The following is a 19,431-nucleotide window of genomic DNA, read 5'->3' on the forward strand; positions in this document are numbered from 1 at the left end:
CCTATTCACTGCAGAATCTCTCCAGCCCAAGAAGAATCACTTTAGAACTTTATAATTTGTTTATTTCAAGGGTTTTTTTCCCTTTGGTTTGGGCCACAGCTGGTGATGCTCAGAGGTTACTCCTGGTTATGCACGCAGAAATTGCTCCAGGCTTGGAAGACCTTATAGGATGCTGGAGATCAAACCAAGGTCCATCCTGGATCAGCCAAGAGCAAAGCAAACGCCCTACTGCTATGCTATTGCTCCAGCCCTGGTCTCAACCTTTGACCTCGCTTCCTAGTCCTAGGGGGTTCTTGATTCAGGCTGCCTATTGTATTCCTTCTTTAAAAACAGAAAATCCCAGCACTCAGACAACTTCAGAGACTCACTCTATCCTCAAAAGAAATGTTAATCAAGCCATGAAAAATAATGGGTACACTGATCACATAGCTGAAAGTTGGCAGTCTTGGGAGGAGAGGGAAGACCTGCCCTGCCAAAACCATGCCTGCTGCATCTATCACTCACAATCACCTCTTCGCCAATGACCCTGCTTCGTCACTTCTTTACAGTTCTCTGAAGGGACAACAATCTGCCCAAACTCCATGTGTACTGGTATTTGGGTTGATATCACCAGGCCTCTTTTGGAGTTAATGTGAGCAACCCTCTGCCCCTGCCTTCTTCTCCTACTTCAGGAAGACCTGTCAGCCTAAAGCATTCCCCACAAAGCCACAGAATCAGAAATAGTACTTGGACAACACCATATTTGGTTAATACTGTCAACCCATAGAAACACACTAATATATATCTAAAGTCACTTAATATTCAGAAATAAATGAATTAACAGAATGGTCAACTCAACAAGAGCTTTATTTTTTTGATTTTTGGGCCATACCCGGTGTTGTTCAGGGTTTACTTCTGGCTGGCTGCTCAGAAATAGCTCCTGGCAGGCACGGGGGACCATATGGGACACCGGGATTCGAACCAACCACCTTTGGTCCTGGACCGGCTGCTTGCAAGGCAAACGCCGCTGTGCTATAGCTCCGGGCCCCCAGAACCTGTTTTATCTTCCCAACCTGTGTGGCTTATTTCCTGTGTCAGTGTTGCTCTTCCAGACCCACATTGAGGAGTTTGGGGTTATGAGGCTTCCACTACATACAATCACAAAGCTCTTCAACTATATAATGTGAAATTTATACTCTTACCAATGGTATTTATAAAAAAATTCAAAATTTTCTAGCAACTGACCCAGATATATTGAACTTCTTTTGGTAGCTATAACCTAAAGTTCACCATGGTAATTGTAATTGTATCATAATAGTCTAATAAAATAAGTTCTTGATTGCTAATCTTTTTAAATGTTATTACCTGTGCCTTTTCTGTTAGGTTCCTATTCATGAATTTTATTCATTTGCTTACTAGGTTATCTTTTTATTGTTGATATGTGGGAATTATTTAAATATCCTTTATTATGATCTAGTTACCATCATTAATTAGGTCTTAATTTCTCTAATACTGTTTCTTTTTCATAAAATGTTGTCATAATACCAATTGTGAGATTTAGAGGCAATATACAAGAAACAGCCTGATTCTTGGCCCAGGTCAAACATTCCACATGTTTTAACTACACCCAGGATATAGCTCAAGATATTGTGCTTGCCCTGTCTGTGTGAGACATTGGGTTTAATCTCTGGTACCATATAAACAAATAAAAAAAGCTACGTGACTGACTTAAGTATTAATGAAGTTATTGAAAACAAAATTTTATTCCAGGCACACACACACACACACACACACACACACACACACACACACACACACACACACACCACAGCACAGACTGTATCATCTCAGTCAAGATATTCTCTCAGATCATGAGGACCCAGCTCCAAATGGAGGGTAAGAATAACACCGCTGTGCTATCTCTCCGGGTACGTGGGTAAATATATTTATAAAAGCTATTCAGATAGCAAAATCACATGGCATAATATCCCAAATATCCACCACAAAAGACATGTTTCTATCATATACAGAGAAAATTGTATCATTGAGAAAACTGGCTGCTCTGATTTGTTTCTTGAGTAGGAACTTCCTTACACATAGTAATGGGCAAGAAATTTTGGTTAAAATTTCTTAGGTAAGAAATCTGATTTAGGGGCCCTGAGAGATAGCACAGCGGCGTTTGCCTTGCAAGCAGCCGATCCAGGACCAAAGGTGGTTGGTTCAAATCCCGGTGTCCCATATGGTCCCCCGTGCCTGCCAGGAGCTATTTCTGAGCAGACAGCCAGGAGTAAACCCCTGAGCACCGCCAGGTGTGACCCAAAAATCAAAAAAAAAAAAAAAAAAAAAAAGAAATCTGATTTAGGAGTGGGGAAAAAGAAATCTGATTGTTTCTTGGTAAGAAGTCCCTTACACTCAAAAGTGGCTGAATCCTTGGTGCTGGGATAAGGGCATAACATACATACCTGAGTGAATTGCTGAAATATATTCCACTTCCAAGATTTCCAATATCTGTTCTTTTCACACCACGGTCTTCAACTACTCTGGGTAAAAGTAATCCGCTAATAAGAAAAGAACATTATAATGATGTATTAAAACAACAACAACAACAATAACCCAGAATATTCCAAATCATTTCAGCATAAATAGGTGTTTAAATTGCTTAAAGAAGACCAGTATGCTAATAATTCTGAAACAAAAAGACAAATACTACATGATTTCACCTCTATGAAAACAAACCAAACTCTGACAGCCAGAAGGTAAATGGTAGTTTCCAGGGACTGTGTAGGTCTAGGTAATGAGGGAGATGTTGGTTCTAAGCTCAATAAGTTCTAGAGTGCTAACAAGCAGCACCGTGATGTTAATTCATAATATTGTATTGTTTGCTTGAAATTTGCTGAGAGATTATGGGTTCTCGTCCCAAGGGGAAGAAAAGATAACTGTGAGATAATCAATTTACTCATGAATTTAATTGTGGTGATCATTTTACACCAGTATGTATACTGGTGACCATCATATATACTATAAAAATCATGTTATATAAACAAAATACATTCAGTATCTATCAGTTATACTTCTATAAAATTGAAAAGACAATGAGTAAAAACCACAGCATGAAAAAGAATTCAAAAGAAGTCATATCTAAATACCCAACCCAAAGTCAACAATATTAGATTCAAGAGACCCAAACCTCAACAAGCTATACACAAAAGAGATCTAGTTACACTAGTAGTAAGGGAGCTAAGGGTGGAGATATGAGAAGAGGGGCGGAGGGAGGTCAACAATGGTTGTGTGGGGCCGAAGAGATAGCATGGAGGTAAGGTGTTTGCCTTTCATGCAGAAGGACGGTGGTTCAAATCCGACATCCCATATGGTCTCCTGTGCCTTCCAGGGGCGACTTCTGACCATAGAGCCAGGAGTAATCCCTGAGCAAAAAACAATGGTGGTGTGAATGGGCCTAATTTGGTGTCACTGTGTACCTTAAATACAATTGTGAAAGATTTGTAATTCACAATGGTCTCAATAAAATTAAAAATAAAAAGAACTCATTTCAGATTGAAGCAATACTAAACTGAGGGATGGTGCTTGCCCTGCACGGAGCAAACTATTGTTCAATCCCATAGGGCATCTCATAGGGTTCCCTAAACACTATCAGACATAAACCCTGAGCACCACTGTGTGTGACTCAAAAGCAAATAAGCAAACTATGTGAAATAATTGCACAGGAAGAGTGACAGTTGCCAAGGTATGACCAATCTTTTGTTCTTTTTTTTTTTTCCAGTTTTATAAATTTTTATTATGAATTATGAGAACAAAAGATGCAAAGAAAGACGATAAGGTAAAGTTACAGTGGAAGGACAATCACCCATAACATAATTATCAGAAGAAGTCCCCTTGCTGATATCTTCACTTTGAACTTTCACCAAAGAAAGTTAAGATAAATAAAACAGAATCCATGTGCAATTACTTTGTCCCTCAAGTCGCCAGATTGTAGCACATTATAATATTTCTTAACAGCACACAAGGCAATCTAAAGCCATCAAACTTACGTAACTCCTTAAACATTAGAGGCATAGTATTTTTTACATTTCCATGTACATGCATATTAGCTTAAGTTAACCTCAAATTTTAAGTGGGTGTGTTTTAAGGATTAGAGTCAAAGGAGCACAGTAAAAAAGGTGTTAGAGTGGCAATTGTTGTTTGCATAGGCCCACCAAAATATGAGAGGCATGGAAAGGAATAGCCTTGGCCTAAATACAAAGAGATCCTACCCCTGAAGTTTCCTGGCATAAGACCAGCTCTAGGCCTCAGGAAAGTTATCGTTCGTTCCAAGACATTGTCCGTAGCGCCAACACACTTATCACACAGTCTCTGTTGTCGGTCTCATGTTTCTGTATTAAAGATTCTGGAATCTGCATGTCCTACATTGAAGTCATGATGTGGAGTGCCTTCTCGTTTCACCTCACCATGAAAGGGGAATGCAGGAAGCCCTGTCCTGTAAGCAGGTTGTTGTTGTTAAGTCTTCTCAGTGTTAAGGGAAGTCTCTTTTGAGCAGGATGATGTCTGAGCAGTGGTAGGGTCTTCCGTGGTAGAGGATTGCTTCCAGGTGATGTTATAGACAAACCTCACCATAAAGGGACAATACAGCAAGCCCTGTCCAGTAAGCAGGTCATTGTTCTTGTTGTCTTCTCAGTGTTAAGGGATGTCTCTTTTGAGTAGATCGATGTCAGAGCAGCTGTAGGGTCATCCCTGGTACAGGAATGCCTCCGGGTGATGTTATATACAACCTTGGAGGTTTTGTAAATGTCTTCTGTAGATCAAGGGGTAAATGGAGAATGCCCATTCTTCTGAGGCCTGTGCCAGGTCTTTATGTCAATGTTCAGGGTGTAAGGTCTCATTGCACTACAAGATTTGTGTGTTCCCATTTCTATTAGATAAGAACTTATTAGTATGTATAGTATTTTCCCATGTTAGTGTGCCTACGCAAACAAGTAATAAAGCCACGTGGTGCTATCAGATATATGGGGGCATAAGAACATTTCCAACAAGACCCATGACTTGGTTCAAAACATAAGTATTAAACTGAGGGATTCTTTCACACCAAATTCCATATTGAGCAGTTCACAAAGAGAAGATAAAAAACATGGGGGGGGGGATCATCACTGTATAAGAAAGTATTTAGCAAAAGTTATAGCCGTCAAAGAAAACACCCATAAAATGTTGAAAAGATATGCGTCATTTTTATGCCTTTTAAAATAGTTGGGTGGGTGTTAACTCTAGGGCACAACTTTGGTCTGTGAATTAGGACTCAATACTACGTAAGTTAGAAAGGGTAAAAAAGGAGTAATGATGATAGGAGATAAAGAAGTTAAAGAGAAATATGAACTTATGAATGGGTATGCAAAAGGGCAGAGTACAAAATGGACATTCTGCATACATAAAAACATAATTCAATGATAATGAGTACTATTAATGTTTCTTGTGAGAGTACTATTAATGTTTCTTGTGAGAGTACTATTAATGTTTCTTGTGAGAGTACTATTTGAGAATGTAGACTGGACAGAGATTAACAGTGCCAGCCAAACCTCCTCCTGCTAGACTCCCGGCTCCCAGGAAGGAGAGATCCTTCAAGAAGCTGGGAGACCAGAGGTTCAGAGCCCCACCCAGACCCTCCCTAAGGAGCCGCATGGATAGTGGGGGGGAAGGCCTAGGGTACCTTCAAGCTCCACCAAGGGACCCAACTCACCGGCTTGCCCAGGCGTGTGGCCCGGGAAAGCCCTGGAGATCTGGAGCAAGGTGGCAGAGGGGTGCTGGGGTTACCCAAGTCCCGCACCCCCCCTAGGCCTGGCCAAGCAGGCCTCCGGCATGGCGTGGGCTTGCCAAGCCTCCTCCTGCTAGACTCCCGGCTCCCAGGAAGGAGAGATCCTTCAAGAAGCTGGGAGACCAGAGGTTCAGAGCCCCACCCAGACCCTCCCTAAGGAGCCGCATGGATAGTGGGGGAAGGCCTAGGGTACCTTCAAGCTCCACCAAGGGACCCAACTCACCGGCTTGCCCAGGCGTGTGGCCCGGGAAAGCCCTGGAGATCTGGAGCAAGGTGGCAGAGGGGTGCTGGGGTTACCCAAGTCCCGCACCCCTCCCTAGGCCTGGCCAAGCAGGCCTCCGGCATGGCGTGGGCTTGCCAAGCCTCCTCCTGCTAGACTCCCGGCTCCCAGGAAGGAGAGATCCTTCAAGAAGCTGGGAGACCAGAGGTTCAGAGCCCCACCCAGACCCTCCCTAAGGAGCCGCATGGATAGTGGGGGAAGGCCTAGGGTACCTTCAAGCTCCACCAAGGGACCCAACTCACCGGCTTGCCCAGGCGTGTGGCCCGGGAAAGCCCTGGAGATCTGGAGCAAGGTGGCAGAGGGGTGCTGGGGTTACCCAAGTCCCGCACCCCCCTAGGCCTGGCCAAGCAGGCCTCCGGCATGGCGTGGGCTTGCCAAGCCTCCTCCTGCTAGACTCCCGGCTCCCAGGAAGGAGAGATCCTTTAAGAAGCTGGGAGACCAGAGGTTCAGAGCCCCACCCAGACCCTCCCTAAGGAGCCGCATGGATAGTGGGGGAAGGCCTAGGGTACCTTCAAGCTCCACCAAGGGACACCCAACTCACCGGCTTGCCCAGGCGTGTGGCCCGGGAAAGCCCTGGAGATCTGGAGCAAGGTGGCAGAGGGGTGCTGGGGTTACCCAAGTCCCGCACCCCCCCTAGGCCTGGCCAAGCAGGCCTCCGGCATGGCGTGGGCTTGCCAAGCCTCCTCCTGCTAGACTCCCCCAATCTTTTGTTCTTAACTTGCCCTGAGTTGCTGACAGTTTATCTACCTCCTCAGGCGGATGTTCCTCATACTGCCTACATCCTCATTACCCTAATGCCTTTCTCTTTTACTCAAGAGCTTTCAAATTTCCTTTTGAACATCCTGTAAATCCAAAGGACTCTGCAAAGTTAAACCATGATTACCTTTGAGAAGAGCAGCTCAAGTGAGAATTCTAAAATTCATGGAATAAAAAATATGCTATAAAAATCCAAGCCACAGACCCACCAAGCTATACCAAGCCTCGCTGGGATGGGTACATATCTAGACCTGAATTCTACTGGAGATCCCACCACCACCACCAAAAAAGAAGCATTCTACCACCACAGTTTAAGGGAAGTTAAAATCAGAAGGCCCGCTGGACTACCCAGTGCGAAGGCTGAGAAAATACCTCAAAAAGAGGTACCTTCCTTGAAAAGTGAGGGTGATATTGCTCAAGCTTAGTAATAGTAGCAAACATCTGGCCTGATAAGAATCTTCCTGCTGCTGTGCTAAGTATGTAAATAGTTGGGGCCAGGAACGTGGCGCTAGAGGTAAGGTGTCTGCCTTGCAAGCGCTAGCCAAGGATCAGGACCACAGTTCGATCCCCTGGCGTCCCATATTGTCCCCCAAGCCAGGGGCGATTTCTGAGCGCATAGCCAGGAGTAACCCCTGAGCGTCAAATGGGTGTGCCCCCCCCAAAAAAAACAAAACAAAAACAAAAACAAAAACAAGTATGTAAATAGTTGAGAATTTTCCTCCAGATGACAAAATTACCAGGGTAAATCAGCATCAAGAGAAACATAAAAATAACTTTGTAATACTCAAAGTGAAGTTAGTCTTTGAAAGGTTGTCCTGTATTTTTAAGAAGTCTGCTCATTCAGATGAAAGGAACCCTTCATAGGAGCTCCTGACAAACTTGCTAATCTTTTAATTTATATCAGAATTGACACCCAGGGTCTGACCTGGGAGGTAAAAAAAACTTTGAGATAATAAAATTTGCTCTTTTGATACCAGAGAAGCCTCTGGCTCAACTCCCCTCTGTCTTTTAATTGGAACTTATCATTCAGAAGGAAAGCAGATGTAGGCGGTCTCTCACATGTAAAATTCATGTTTAAAATACGTCACTGCAACACTCAATAAACCACAATTCAGATTCACCCCACAACTGAGTGTGGCTTTGTCTTTCGCCGAACCCCGCACCCACTTTCCTGGGAACCTCGAAAATTCCCTGAAGTGTCCGGACCAAGACGACCGTGACATAAGCAACTGTGGGGCTGGGTATATACAACATCCTAAGTTCAGCCCTGTGCAGCATGGCTTTTGTGGGCTCTGGCCTTGTGGCCCCAAATCACTTCTGGGCTTAGCCTGGCTGGGAATGGTCCTCTTCATCACCATCAAGCAACTGCTAATCATGTACTATACCTTAACATATGCAGAGTAGTAAATACATACTTCAAAGTCTATGCATAATTATTATAATTTATTCCATTTTCCTGGGAATGTAAACTGGCTTCATTGTTGCTTTGGGACCACATCCAGTGGTGCTGAAGGCTTACTTCTAGCTCTGCACTCAGAAACCACTCCTGGTGGGATTTGAGGAACCCTTCGCTATGCTGGGGATCAAACTTGGGTTGGCTGTGTGCAAGAAAAGCACCTTATACACTGTACTATGTCTGGTTTAATCTTTATAGGTTAGGTCACATGGTTACAATATAGCTTTAATATATAGTCACTGTACCTCACCATCACCAAAATGTCCAAGACACCCACCTCTAGGATAGAATTATCTTTTTCTTTTTTTCTTTTCATTTTTTGGTTCACACAGAACAGTGATTAGGGCTTATTCCTGGCACTATGCTCCTGGATCATTCTAGGTAGATTTGGGAGACCGTATAGCGGTACTGGGACCCACAATGGGTGCCAGTGTCAACAGTGTGCAAGGCAAGGGCTTTGATCACTCCAGACTCATAACTAGTTGACTTTAATTGCAATTACTCATGTGATATTAAAAAGTAAAACAAGAGAAATACTGTGTCTGTGAGGAAGAAACATGGGTGTAGAGATAAAATCCTTGTACCGAGACAGGATTCCCACGAAGCTTCGCACAGGAGAACCATGCAGTAAGGCCGTCACATTGCCCAGATGACTCTGAAACTCTGTGGTTTCATCCACTCGGCCAACTCGGAATATCTGCAAGATGTTCACAGGACCAGCACTGCAAGTGTTAGAGAAAGTCTTGAGATGATATAATTGCAACTCAAATAAAAATGACAATGAGCAGCAGAAAACACAAAACACACCACAGTTGCTTTGAGGAAATAGTCAGTGGAGGCAAGAGAGACAGCATACCTTGGGTGGCCATTAGGAATCACACACTCTAAAAACATAAACAAGGGACCGGAGAGATATCACAATAGTAGGGCATTTGCCTTGCATGCGGCTGAACCAGGACAGACCCAGGTTCAACCTCCAGCATCCCATATGGTCCCCCGAGCCTGTCAGGAGTGATTTCTGAGTGCAGAGCCAGTAATAACCCCTGAGGGCCACCTTGTGTGGCCCAAAACCAAATAAAATTAGTTGTTATTTATTATTAGTTAGAAATATTAGTTTTTTATTAATATTGTTATTATTTGTTATTATGTATTTATTTATTGTTAGTTTTGGGCCACACACAGAGGTGCTCAGAGGCTACACCTAGCTCTGCACACCCAATAGTGCTAAGGGGTTACTCTTGGCTCTGCACTCAGAAATTGCTCCTGGCATGCTTGGGGGACCATATGGGATGCTGGGAATCAAACCAGGGTTTGCAAAGCAAATGCCCTATAAAAGTATTATAAACAGCATATCCTAAGAGATTTCCTTTATGCTTACCTGTGATTATTCTGTAATATCTCCTTTCTAACACTGATAAATTCTTCAGTGTTCTCTTCAACATGCTCAATTTTGCACCTCAAAGCATGATATTTGGCAAGAGATGGTGGGTTGGGTTTGGACAAATTAGTTTCACAGACACTAACCATGTCTCTGATCAGCTATTGATAGAAATACAGACATAAGAATCATCACAATCAAATATGTCAATTACATATCTAAAAATATATTGTAAGTGTAAAGAATTCCTTGATTTTTACAAATTTTTACAAAATTTCCTCGAATTTTGAGCAATATCACCCTGTAGTGGAGGTTGTGAGTTCAAGTGAACACAGTTGCCTCATAACCTGAGGACACAGAGGATAACAATAACAGTGTACATTAAGATGGATTCTCAGGCCCGGAGAGATAGCACAGCGGCGTTTGCCTTGCAAGGAGCCTATCCAGGACCAAAGGTGGTTGGTTCGAATCCCGGTGTCCCATATGGTCCCCCGTGCCTGCCAGGAGCTATTTCTGAGCAGACATCCAGGAGAAACCCCTGAGCACCGCCGGGTGTGGCCCAAAAACCAAAAAAAAAAAAAAAAAAAAAAAAGATGGATTCTCATTACTTTCACATAGTTTTCAGGTACATTATTTCCTGCATCTGCCCTGCAACAGTGGTCCTATTATTTCTTTTTTTTTTTTTTTTTTTTTTTTGGTTTTTGGGCCACACCCGTTGATGCACAGGGGTTACTCCTGGCTGTGCGCTCAGAAATCACCCCTGGCTTGGGGGGACCATATGGGACGCCGGGGGAATCGAACCGCGGTCCTTCCTATGCTAGCGCTTGTAAGGCAGACACCTTACCTCTAGCGCCACCTTCCTGGCCCCGGTCCTATTATTTCTTATCCTTACTGCACAGATGAAGACAGTGAGGAGAGAATGGTTATTCAACAGGAACTGAATCATGAGACTTCAAGCTCAGTTCTGTTTAACAAGACAAATTCACTCCATGTGTTCTATATGTAATGTAGTGTAATCTAATCTGAAAAATATAATGATGAATAATCCTTATGAAGGGACACAGAGTACACTTTAGTACAGTGTTTCCTAAAGTGGGAAATACTCTCCTTGGGCCCACAGCACCAATCCTGTGTTGGCGACGGCTAATGATGATTATTTTTTTGGTTTTGTTTTGTTTCGTTTTTGGGTCACACCCATTGGCGCTCAGGGGTTACTCCTGGCTCTACACTCAGAAATCGCTCCATATGGAATGCTGGGATTCGAACCACTGTCCTTCTGCATGTAAGACAAACACCCTACCTCCATGCTATCTCTCCGGCCCCGAATGCTGATTTTCTTAAAGAACACAGATGGCAAGTGGGATCTAGATTTTTTTTTTCCTGAAATGGGGCTAGATAAGTTTGGGAACCTCTGCATTAATATTTAGGTCTTGAAGTTTCTTTTTTTTGGGGGGGGGTTGGTTTTTGGGTCACAGCTGGCGGTGCTCAGGGGTTACTCCTGTCTCCACACTCAGAAATTGTCCCTGGCAGGCACGGGGGACCATATGGGATGCTGGAATTTGAACCACCGTCCTTCTGCATGGAAGGCAAATGCCTTACCTCCATGCTATCTCGCCGGCTCCAGGTCTTGAAGGTTCAAGAAAAGAAACAGCTCCTGGGGCCGGAGAGATAGCACAGCGGGCTTTGCCTTGCAAGCAGTCAACCCAGGACCTAAGGTGGTTAGCTTGAATCCCCAGTCCCATATGGACCCCATGGCTGCCAGGAGCTATTTCTGAGCAGATAGCCAGGAGTAACCTGAGGGCCACCGAGTGTGGCCCAAAACCCAAAAAAAAAAAAAAAGAAACAGCTCCTGAATACTTTGAATTGTTTATTATAGGGATGTGCTACATTTAATAACTCTGACTAATAATTCATTGAAGGAATCCTTAGCCATTGATCATACATCTTCACAAATGAGATTTCAGTCCACTAGATACAAAATAGAAGGCTATAAACACACACAGAGGTGTTTTTGTGCTCTAACTACCATGGAGTGAGTAATTCCAGTTATTCTGGTAGGTGGCTGCTTCAAATACAGAATAAAGGAAGAGAAAACATAAAGTCGGTGCATGCTGGCTTGAACAGATTAGCAAATGAGTTTTCTTGGGCTCCACTGACACAACTGTTTTTTTGTTTTGTTTTGTTTTGTTTTGTTTAGTTTTTGTGGTTTTTGGGTCACACCGGGCAGTGCTCAGGGGTTATTCCTGGCTCCAGGCAAGGAAATTGCTCCTGGCAGGCACGGGGGACCATATGGGGTGCTGGGATTCAAACCGATGACCTCCTGCATGAAAGGCAAATGCCTTACCTCCATCCTATCTCTCGGCCCCCAATTGTTTTATATTTATATATAATAACATAGCAGATTCTTAAATGCCAATGTCATACATTTTGTTGTTGTTCTTATAATTTAGGACTTGAAGAGTGTTTTAGTCAGTATGTAACATTTATTTATAAATTTCTTTTGAAGTACAGGATTCAAACCATGGTATCTTCCACATATTAAGCAAGAGGATTAGCCTTTGGACTATCTCTCGGAGCCCTTTGCTTGTAAATTTTGGGGGGTGACGGTGGTTGGAAGGGATACAGCTAGAGTTGCCTCAGTGCTTTCTCCTGGATGCTAATCATGAAGTATTATATTTGAACAGTCCTGTGTTATCTTATTAAATGGTTTATCTCACTTGTTCTTTACTAATTTAGATTTCAGACTTCTTGGAGGAATTCATTGAAAGTTACAGTTCCCATCCAAACATGTAAAACTTTTCCATACATAACATAACATTTCCATACCTACAAACATTCTAGTCTTGTTCAGATACACAGATGGGGGGCAACTCAGAGCTAGAGCTTTCTCTAAGAGACAGAGAAAGAAATATTCTGGCTTACACAGGGCAGCCGTATGCTGATGTAAAGGGAGCTGGATGAAGTGCTGTTCCTTTACAGGCAGCTACAGAGATGGGAAGTGGGGGCTTGACAGTCATGCTGGTCCTGAACTCTGTGCAGTTGCCTCACCCAGACTTCAAATCATCTAGGGTAAGTGCCTGCTTCATTGTCAAGTGAGAGAATATTTCCTGCTTCATCTGCAGAAAGAATTCTAATTTTCCTCATGATCTGAAAAAGTATTATACACTGCAATGATCCCAAATACACTTGCATTTGTAATACTATTTCAATTTGTAATACTATGCCTGGTTAAGTTCTTAAAGGATCCAACAATTTATTTGGGGTGGGAGATTAAAGAGATAGTCCACGAGGCATAGTGCTTGCCTTGTATGGTTGCTCTGAGTTCAATTCCTGGCACCTCATACAGTCTCCTAAGCTCACCAGAAGTTATCCCTGATTGCAGAGCTGGGAGTATACATTTTTATGCACAAATTATAAAGACAGCCTTGGTGATTCATTGCTAATCTGCCTGTCAGATTTGTTTCCAACATATTTTGCTTTGTTTTGTTTTGGGGCTACACCTGGTAGTGTTCAGGAGTTACTCCCAGTTCTGTGCTCAGAAGTTACTCCTGGAGGACCATATGGGATACTGGAGATTGTACCAGGGTGGGCCGTGTGCAAAACAAGAGCTCTACCGCTGAATTATTTATTGTTCAGGCCCATGTTTCCAAATATATATATTTTATATATAATCTTACTCGCAACATATTTTAAATTAAGTTCTGTATTTTAGATATTTACCTGGCAAAGGTCTTCATTTTAGCTAATGTTTTTCAGGTTAATTTCTTCAGCAGTTGCATCTTTCTTGGGTATCAATCTGTTGAACTCTCTCATTATTTTTTGCAATTGTTCTTGTGTCTCTCCATTTTTAAGTGCTGCCTTTGCTAGAAGGAGAATTCCCTCTGCCTTGCTTACCTTTAAATAAAGGACAATATACACTTTACTAAATTAAGCATTTAGAATCAGAGAAGTAGAAGGGCAATCAAAGTCAATGCTAGACACATCACAAACTTTCAGTTTCTATACACACTGCTTTGAAATGAATGCTGGTGTTTTTCAGAGATGTATTTCAGATGTGATAATAAGGCCATGAGGAGCCTTCCAATACCAGTGGCTAACTATGGGAAAGAATCAGTTTTCTACATTTATATCTCTCTATATCTCTACATAGCACCAATATCTATAGCATTTACAGATGTAGATAATAATCATCCATTATTTATACTGGTACAACAGCTACACATCAATAAATCATCTATATCTATATAGTCATAATCATCTAAATCTATATCTATACATACTGTACTACCTATATATCTTTATAAAGCTATTGTGATATCTACACTATATAATCTATGTCAATATATATATCAGAATCTAGAGCAATATCACCTGTATCTACAATTTTGTACATCTATATGTGAATTATATATCAATACAGATATATAATCTATACTACATCTTTATTATCTGTTTTTATACCTGTAACAAACACATAGTAATACATTGTAATGTGGGGGCTGGAGAGATTAGCATGGAGGTAGAGCGTTTGCCTTTCATGCAGAAGGTCACTGATTCGAATCCCGCATCTCATATGGTCCCCCGAGCCTGCAGGAGTGATTTCTGAGCATGAGGCCAGGAGTAACCCCTGAGTGCTTCTGATATGACCCCAAACCCAGAAAATTGAGCAGAAAGAAAGGGAAGGAAGGAAGAGGAAGGAAGGAAGGAAGGAGGAAGGAAGGAAGGAAGGGAAGGAAGGAAGGAAGGAAGGAAGGAAGGAAGGAAGGAAGGAAGGGAAGGAAGGAAGGGAAGGAAGGAAGGAAGAGGAGGGAGGAAGAGGAGGGAGGAAGGAAGAGGAGGGAGGGAGAAAGGGAGGAAGGAAGGAAGGAAGGAAAAAAGAAAGAAAGCAAGAAAGAAAAGAAAGAAGGAAGGAAGGAAGGAAGAAAGAAAGAAAGAAAGAAAGAAAGAAAGAAAGAAAGAAAAAGAAAGAAAGAAAGAAAGAGAAGAAACAAAGATAGAAAGAAAGAAAGAAAGAAGAAAGAAAAAAAGAAAGAAAGAAAAAGAAAGAAGAGAAAGAAAGAGAAGAAACAAAGATAGAAAGAAAGAAAGAAAGAAAGAAAGAAAGAAAGAAAGAAAGAAAGAAAGAAAGAAAGAAAGAAAGAAAGAAAGAAAGAAAGAAAGAAAGAAAGACAGACAGTAATGTGACTGCAAGGGGACTTGCATTGTTTTTTTTTAAGAAGAAAGAAAGATTTTGGAATAGAGGTAAGAACAAAATTCCACAGAAAATGTTTCTAATTATGCAAGTTTTTTGGGGGGTGGAGGAGCTTTAATTGGGATTTGTGTCTAACTTAAAAAATTAGTTGATTTCCATAGAGGTGAACTGTCTGATTATTTTGTTATGGCAATGCAGTTGTACCACAGGGAATATTTTTCATCTGCTGTTTTACTCACATATAATTAAGAACATAGATAATTTTTGGAGGGCTAAAGACATTTAAGTTTTACCTATATTGCCAGAAAGTACTACTGTAACCTTTGAAGCAGTTGTTATGGTGGAGATTAGGGACTGAACATCTGACTGAACCAGCCCTCTGTGCCCCCAGCAGGCCTGTGACCAGCCCCTAGACACTGCAGGGCATATCTTCTGGTCTCTGGCCAGATCCTGTATCTGACATATCTTGGGTGAGTTATTTCCCCTCCATATCCTTGCTGTTTCACCAGTGGGGAAAAATGAATAATGAAGGGTTTATATAAGAAAATCTGGATCAATACTTAAACTTATTGTTCTTTGTTACATATTTTCATTTTGAATACATTTTTATTGCATTATCATTGGTATAAATACATTATGTGAGCTAATGACTCATAAAGGCAGTACTTGAAACAGAGGTCCTGTTTCAAGGACACACTTGTCTTACATCATTGAGACTAATGGTGTTGGCTGGCTTGAGGAGTACATGGTCCAGGTGTCCAAGAGCTTCTGTCCAAATCATCTCCACCAAATCACTGACCTCTGGGCTTAAAGTGGTTGAACTCATTTCCTCCTCTAAAAGCAGCTGCAACAATAAAATACACCAACAAGCAGTTTTTTATGAAGGGATCATTTGAAACAAAATAAAGCTGGAAGATGGTTCTTTCTTCTCATGCAGGAGACCCAGACTGGATCCCTAATACCCCATGGTCCCTCTGAACACAACTGGGAGTGATCCCAGGTACCATGCTGGATGTATTGACCCCCCAGTTCTCACAGGTGTGATCCTCAAACAAAATGAATAAAAGCAGTTTAGAGACCATGCAGTCAGACTAGATAAAAACATAAAGACTTACATTCTACTCAACACTTAATGATTCCTAGTCATAGATTAACTTTTAAAATTAAAAAGAAAAATTCAGGGCTGCGGATGTGACTCACTGTTAAAGTACTTGCCTCACCTGTATTCAATCTCTGGTACTGGCCCCAAATTACCAAAATCAAATCAAATCAAGATGAACAGCAGTTTGAGAAGAAAGAATCCTAGCTGGGGAGTTACCCACAGGCCTGGGCACACTGACTGTAGCCTTCCTTCTTGTCTCTTCTTCTTCCTCCCCATTCTCTTCTCCTAACCTCCTTCTCTCTTCTCCCTTATCAAATTATTTTGCCATTTTTTTCCACTTTGTAACTTTATGCCTTCCAGTAGCATGTACAAGTTAAGTGTGCATGAGCCATAGGTAGACCTGTGGAGTGCTACTAGCAACTACAGGAGCAGGATAGCCATTAGCAAAAGCGTAAACACTGCAGGTAGCAAGCCCGTCTAACACCACCACCAATCATAGCTCTGATCCCTCAGTATTTACAGAAACACAACAATGGGGAGAGATGAGGAAAAGAAAACAAATTATATTAGGACGATCTAGTAACTAAGATGAAGTGCCACACATAACACTTACTGTCTGCAACTTTTCTGATGCTAACTGAACAGCTTCCGGTGTGAAGTGTTCTCTTAACTGAAATCCTTGTTTCTTCAATTTTTCAATGTAATTTTCATAGTATTTACTTGCATCTGCAGAAGTTTCCTTTACAGAGAAATGCTTTTCGGTCTGTGAATTATAGGTGAAGAGTGTTAGGATAAGAGGATGAGGACTTATTTATTATTATTATTTACTTAAACACCGTGGTTACGAAGTTGTTCATGACTGAGTTTCAGTCTTACAATGTACACCACCCTCCATTCATGAAAGTTTCCCACCACCAATGTCCTGGTTTCCCTCCCCACGACCCCCTGCCTGCCTCTGAGGCATTTTGATCTTCTCCCTTTCTCTTCTTTTTTTTCCATTTTAGAGACTGTGGTTTGCACTATTGTTAATAAAGGGATACCATGCATCTCTCTTTATCTCCATCCAACACCTAGTTATTGTCCTGAGTAATCAGCTCCTACCATCACTGTCATACTAGCCCCATCTCTACCCTAACTGCACTGCTCCAATATTTGTGGCAAGTTTCCTACCATGCACTGGCCCTCATTTCTACAGGCCCTTGCCTCTAATGTCTCTGGATATTATTACCACACTATCTTTGATTTTTCTTATATCCCATGAGTGGGATTATTCTGTGTTTATCTCTCTCCCTCAGACTTATTACATTCAACATAATAGTTTCCATATCCATTCATGTATCGGCAAATTGTGTGACTTCATTTTTTCCTAACAGCTGCGTAATATTCCTTTGTGTAGATGTACCACAGTTTCTTTAGCCATTCATCTGTTGTCCGCAGCTGAGTTGTTTCCAGATTCTGGCTTTGTAAATAGCCACTCCTAATGCTAAAATGAGCATAAAATGAGTGCAAAGAACATTTTTGTATTGTGTTTTTGTATCTCTAGGAGTGGTTTTGCTGAATATATGAGAGCTCAATTTCCAGCATTTGGGGGAATATCTATATTGTTTTCCAAAAAGGCTAGACAAGACAACATTCCCATCAGCAGTGAGAGTCCCTTTGTCCCAGTGGGATGCAGTGACTTATTAACATATTGATCTGTATTAAAGGCTTATTATGTGCTATTTATTTATATGAACAAGCACATAAAAAGCAAGTAAGTGTGGTACAGTAACAGCAAATGCCTAAAATATTCATACTTTTGCAAATCATACCTCAAATAAAAATGTATAGTATACACTTTGGAGTAATCTGCCAATAAACCTCCTTTTTCTTTCTTGGGCAGTTGACCTCAGATGACCTTTCTAGATCTGTTCTCATGGAAGTAGAATAAGCATGGGTGTTAGCTGTCATGTTATGGAAAGCTCTTTGGATAATTGTGGCTGCTCATGAATTAACTATGCTCAAATAATGAACATAGACAGCTGGTAGGAAACCTGAGCTTATAAGAGACTTCAGAGAATTCTGATCCTAGGGGGAAGTTGCCCCAGGGAAGGGGTTCTGGAGAGAACTGGGTGAAGGGATTTCACTGGGTGAGAGCTGGCACATGGGGAAGGGCAAGTGGGAGCCCTAGGAAATTGTGTGAATGGTGAAATCCTCCTGCCTACACCAGTGGTTCCCAGGAGCCTGACTAAGTGAACACTGAGATCCTACTAAGATAATCTATACTGGTAGCCCCCTAGTGAGCTTGCAGTACCATGCTTGAACTCTGAGCATTCTTTCTGATTTTATTTTCATTTCAGATGTGTTTGAACTGAAACCAGACCCCTGACTGGCCAGAACCCTAGCACAAAGCTGTACATGGTCTTCCCTTCTTTCCCTCCATCCAGTCTGGTATGTTCCACAAACAGTTCACCTTCACCTCTGAGTGTTTCTTCTCCATGGTAACTTCTGAAGGACAGGTGGAGCATTATTTTCCAGCTCTGAATTTTGGTCTCTGAGCACATGGCAGGAGCCTACCACGAGGTGGAAATAGCTCACCCCTGTTCCCAGTGCTCTCACTGCACTGACCATGCAGGCTGCTCTCAGTTAGCATTTATTTTCAGGCTCTGAGAACTGCCACTGCACCCATCAGCTCCCACCAGCTTAGGACTCAAAGGAGAACATGTTTGTTTGCTGCTCAAAACGAGGAGCAGCCACCAGCACCAAGGAGAGTAACAGATGGACATGGCAGCCCTCGGGGGACCACAGAAGATGCACACACAGAGTGTGGTTAGATGCTCACCTCAGGGCCAGGGCCCAGTAGGGTGGAGGAGACAGCAAAGGCAGCCTCAGAGGGTTCCTGGGCACAGCGCAGCTCCAGTACAGAGGTTTGCAGACACCCATCCTCCATCTACAACAGACCAGTATGTTAACACCTGCAGCACAGCTGTACATGAACATCTGCAGCATAGCATCACACTAACATGAGGCATAGTGGCACTGATGCATGATGCAAAGGCTCACACGAACACATGAAACAAAATTGGACATTGACACATGAAGCGCAGTGGGCACTAATACCTACAGCACAGCTGCACCATCACCTGGAGACAAGAACATCTGCAGCATATCCACAAATGAATATTTTTAGCACAGCCACACTAACACCTGCAGCACAAGCCACACTTTCAATACCCGGCATAGACCTCTCATATATGCTGCTTAAAAGGACAAGCACAATAATTCTTTGAAAATGCAGAAGTATGGGCCCGGAGAGATAGCACAGCAGTGTTTGCCTTGCAAACAGCCGATCCAGGACCAAAGGTGGTTGGTTCGAATCCCGGTGTCCCATATGGTCCCCTGTGCCTGCCAGGAGCTATTTCTGAGCAGACAGCCAGGAGTAACCCCTGAGCACCGCTGGGTGTGGCCCAAAAACAAAAAAACAAAAACAAA

General features: G+C 42.3%; 1 protein-coding gene across 1 annotated transcript in view; it reads right to left on the reverse strand.

The window, feature by feature from the left end:
• The window catches only part of PARP4 (poly(ADP-ribose) polymerase family member 4), an 89,883-nt gene that overhangs the window by 60,530 nt on the left and 9,922 nt on the right, over positions 1-19,431 (reverse strand). The window contains 7 exon segments of the mRNA XM_049781639.1: positions 2,442-2,537; positions 8,874-9,011; positions 9,668-9,828; positions 13,388-13,561; positions 15,565-15,702; positions 16,574-16,723; positions 18,782-18,889. Of these exon segments, the coding sequence (XP_049637596.1) occupies positions 2,442-2,537; positions 8,874-9,011; positions 9,668-9,828; positions 13,388-13,561; positions 15,565-15,702; positions 16,574-16,723; positions 18,782-18,889 (965 nt within the window).

The sequence above is a fragment of the Suncus etruscus genome, chromosome 10 (assembly GCF_024139225.1).
Source record: "Suncus etruscus isolate mSunEtr1 chromosome 10, mSunEtr1.pri.cur, whole genome shotgun sequence".
Taxonomy (NCBI): domain Eukaryota; kingdom Metazoa; phylum Chordata; class Mammalia; order Eulipotyphla; family Soricidae; genus Suncus; species Suncus etruscus.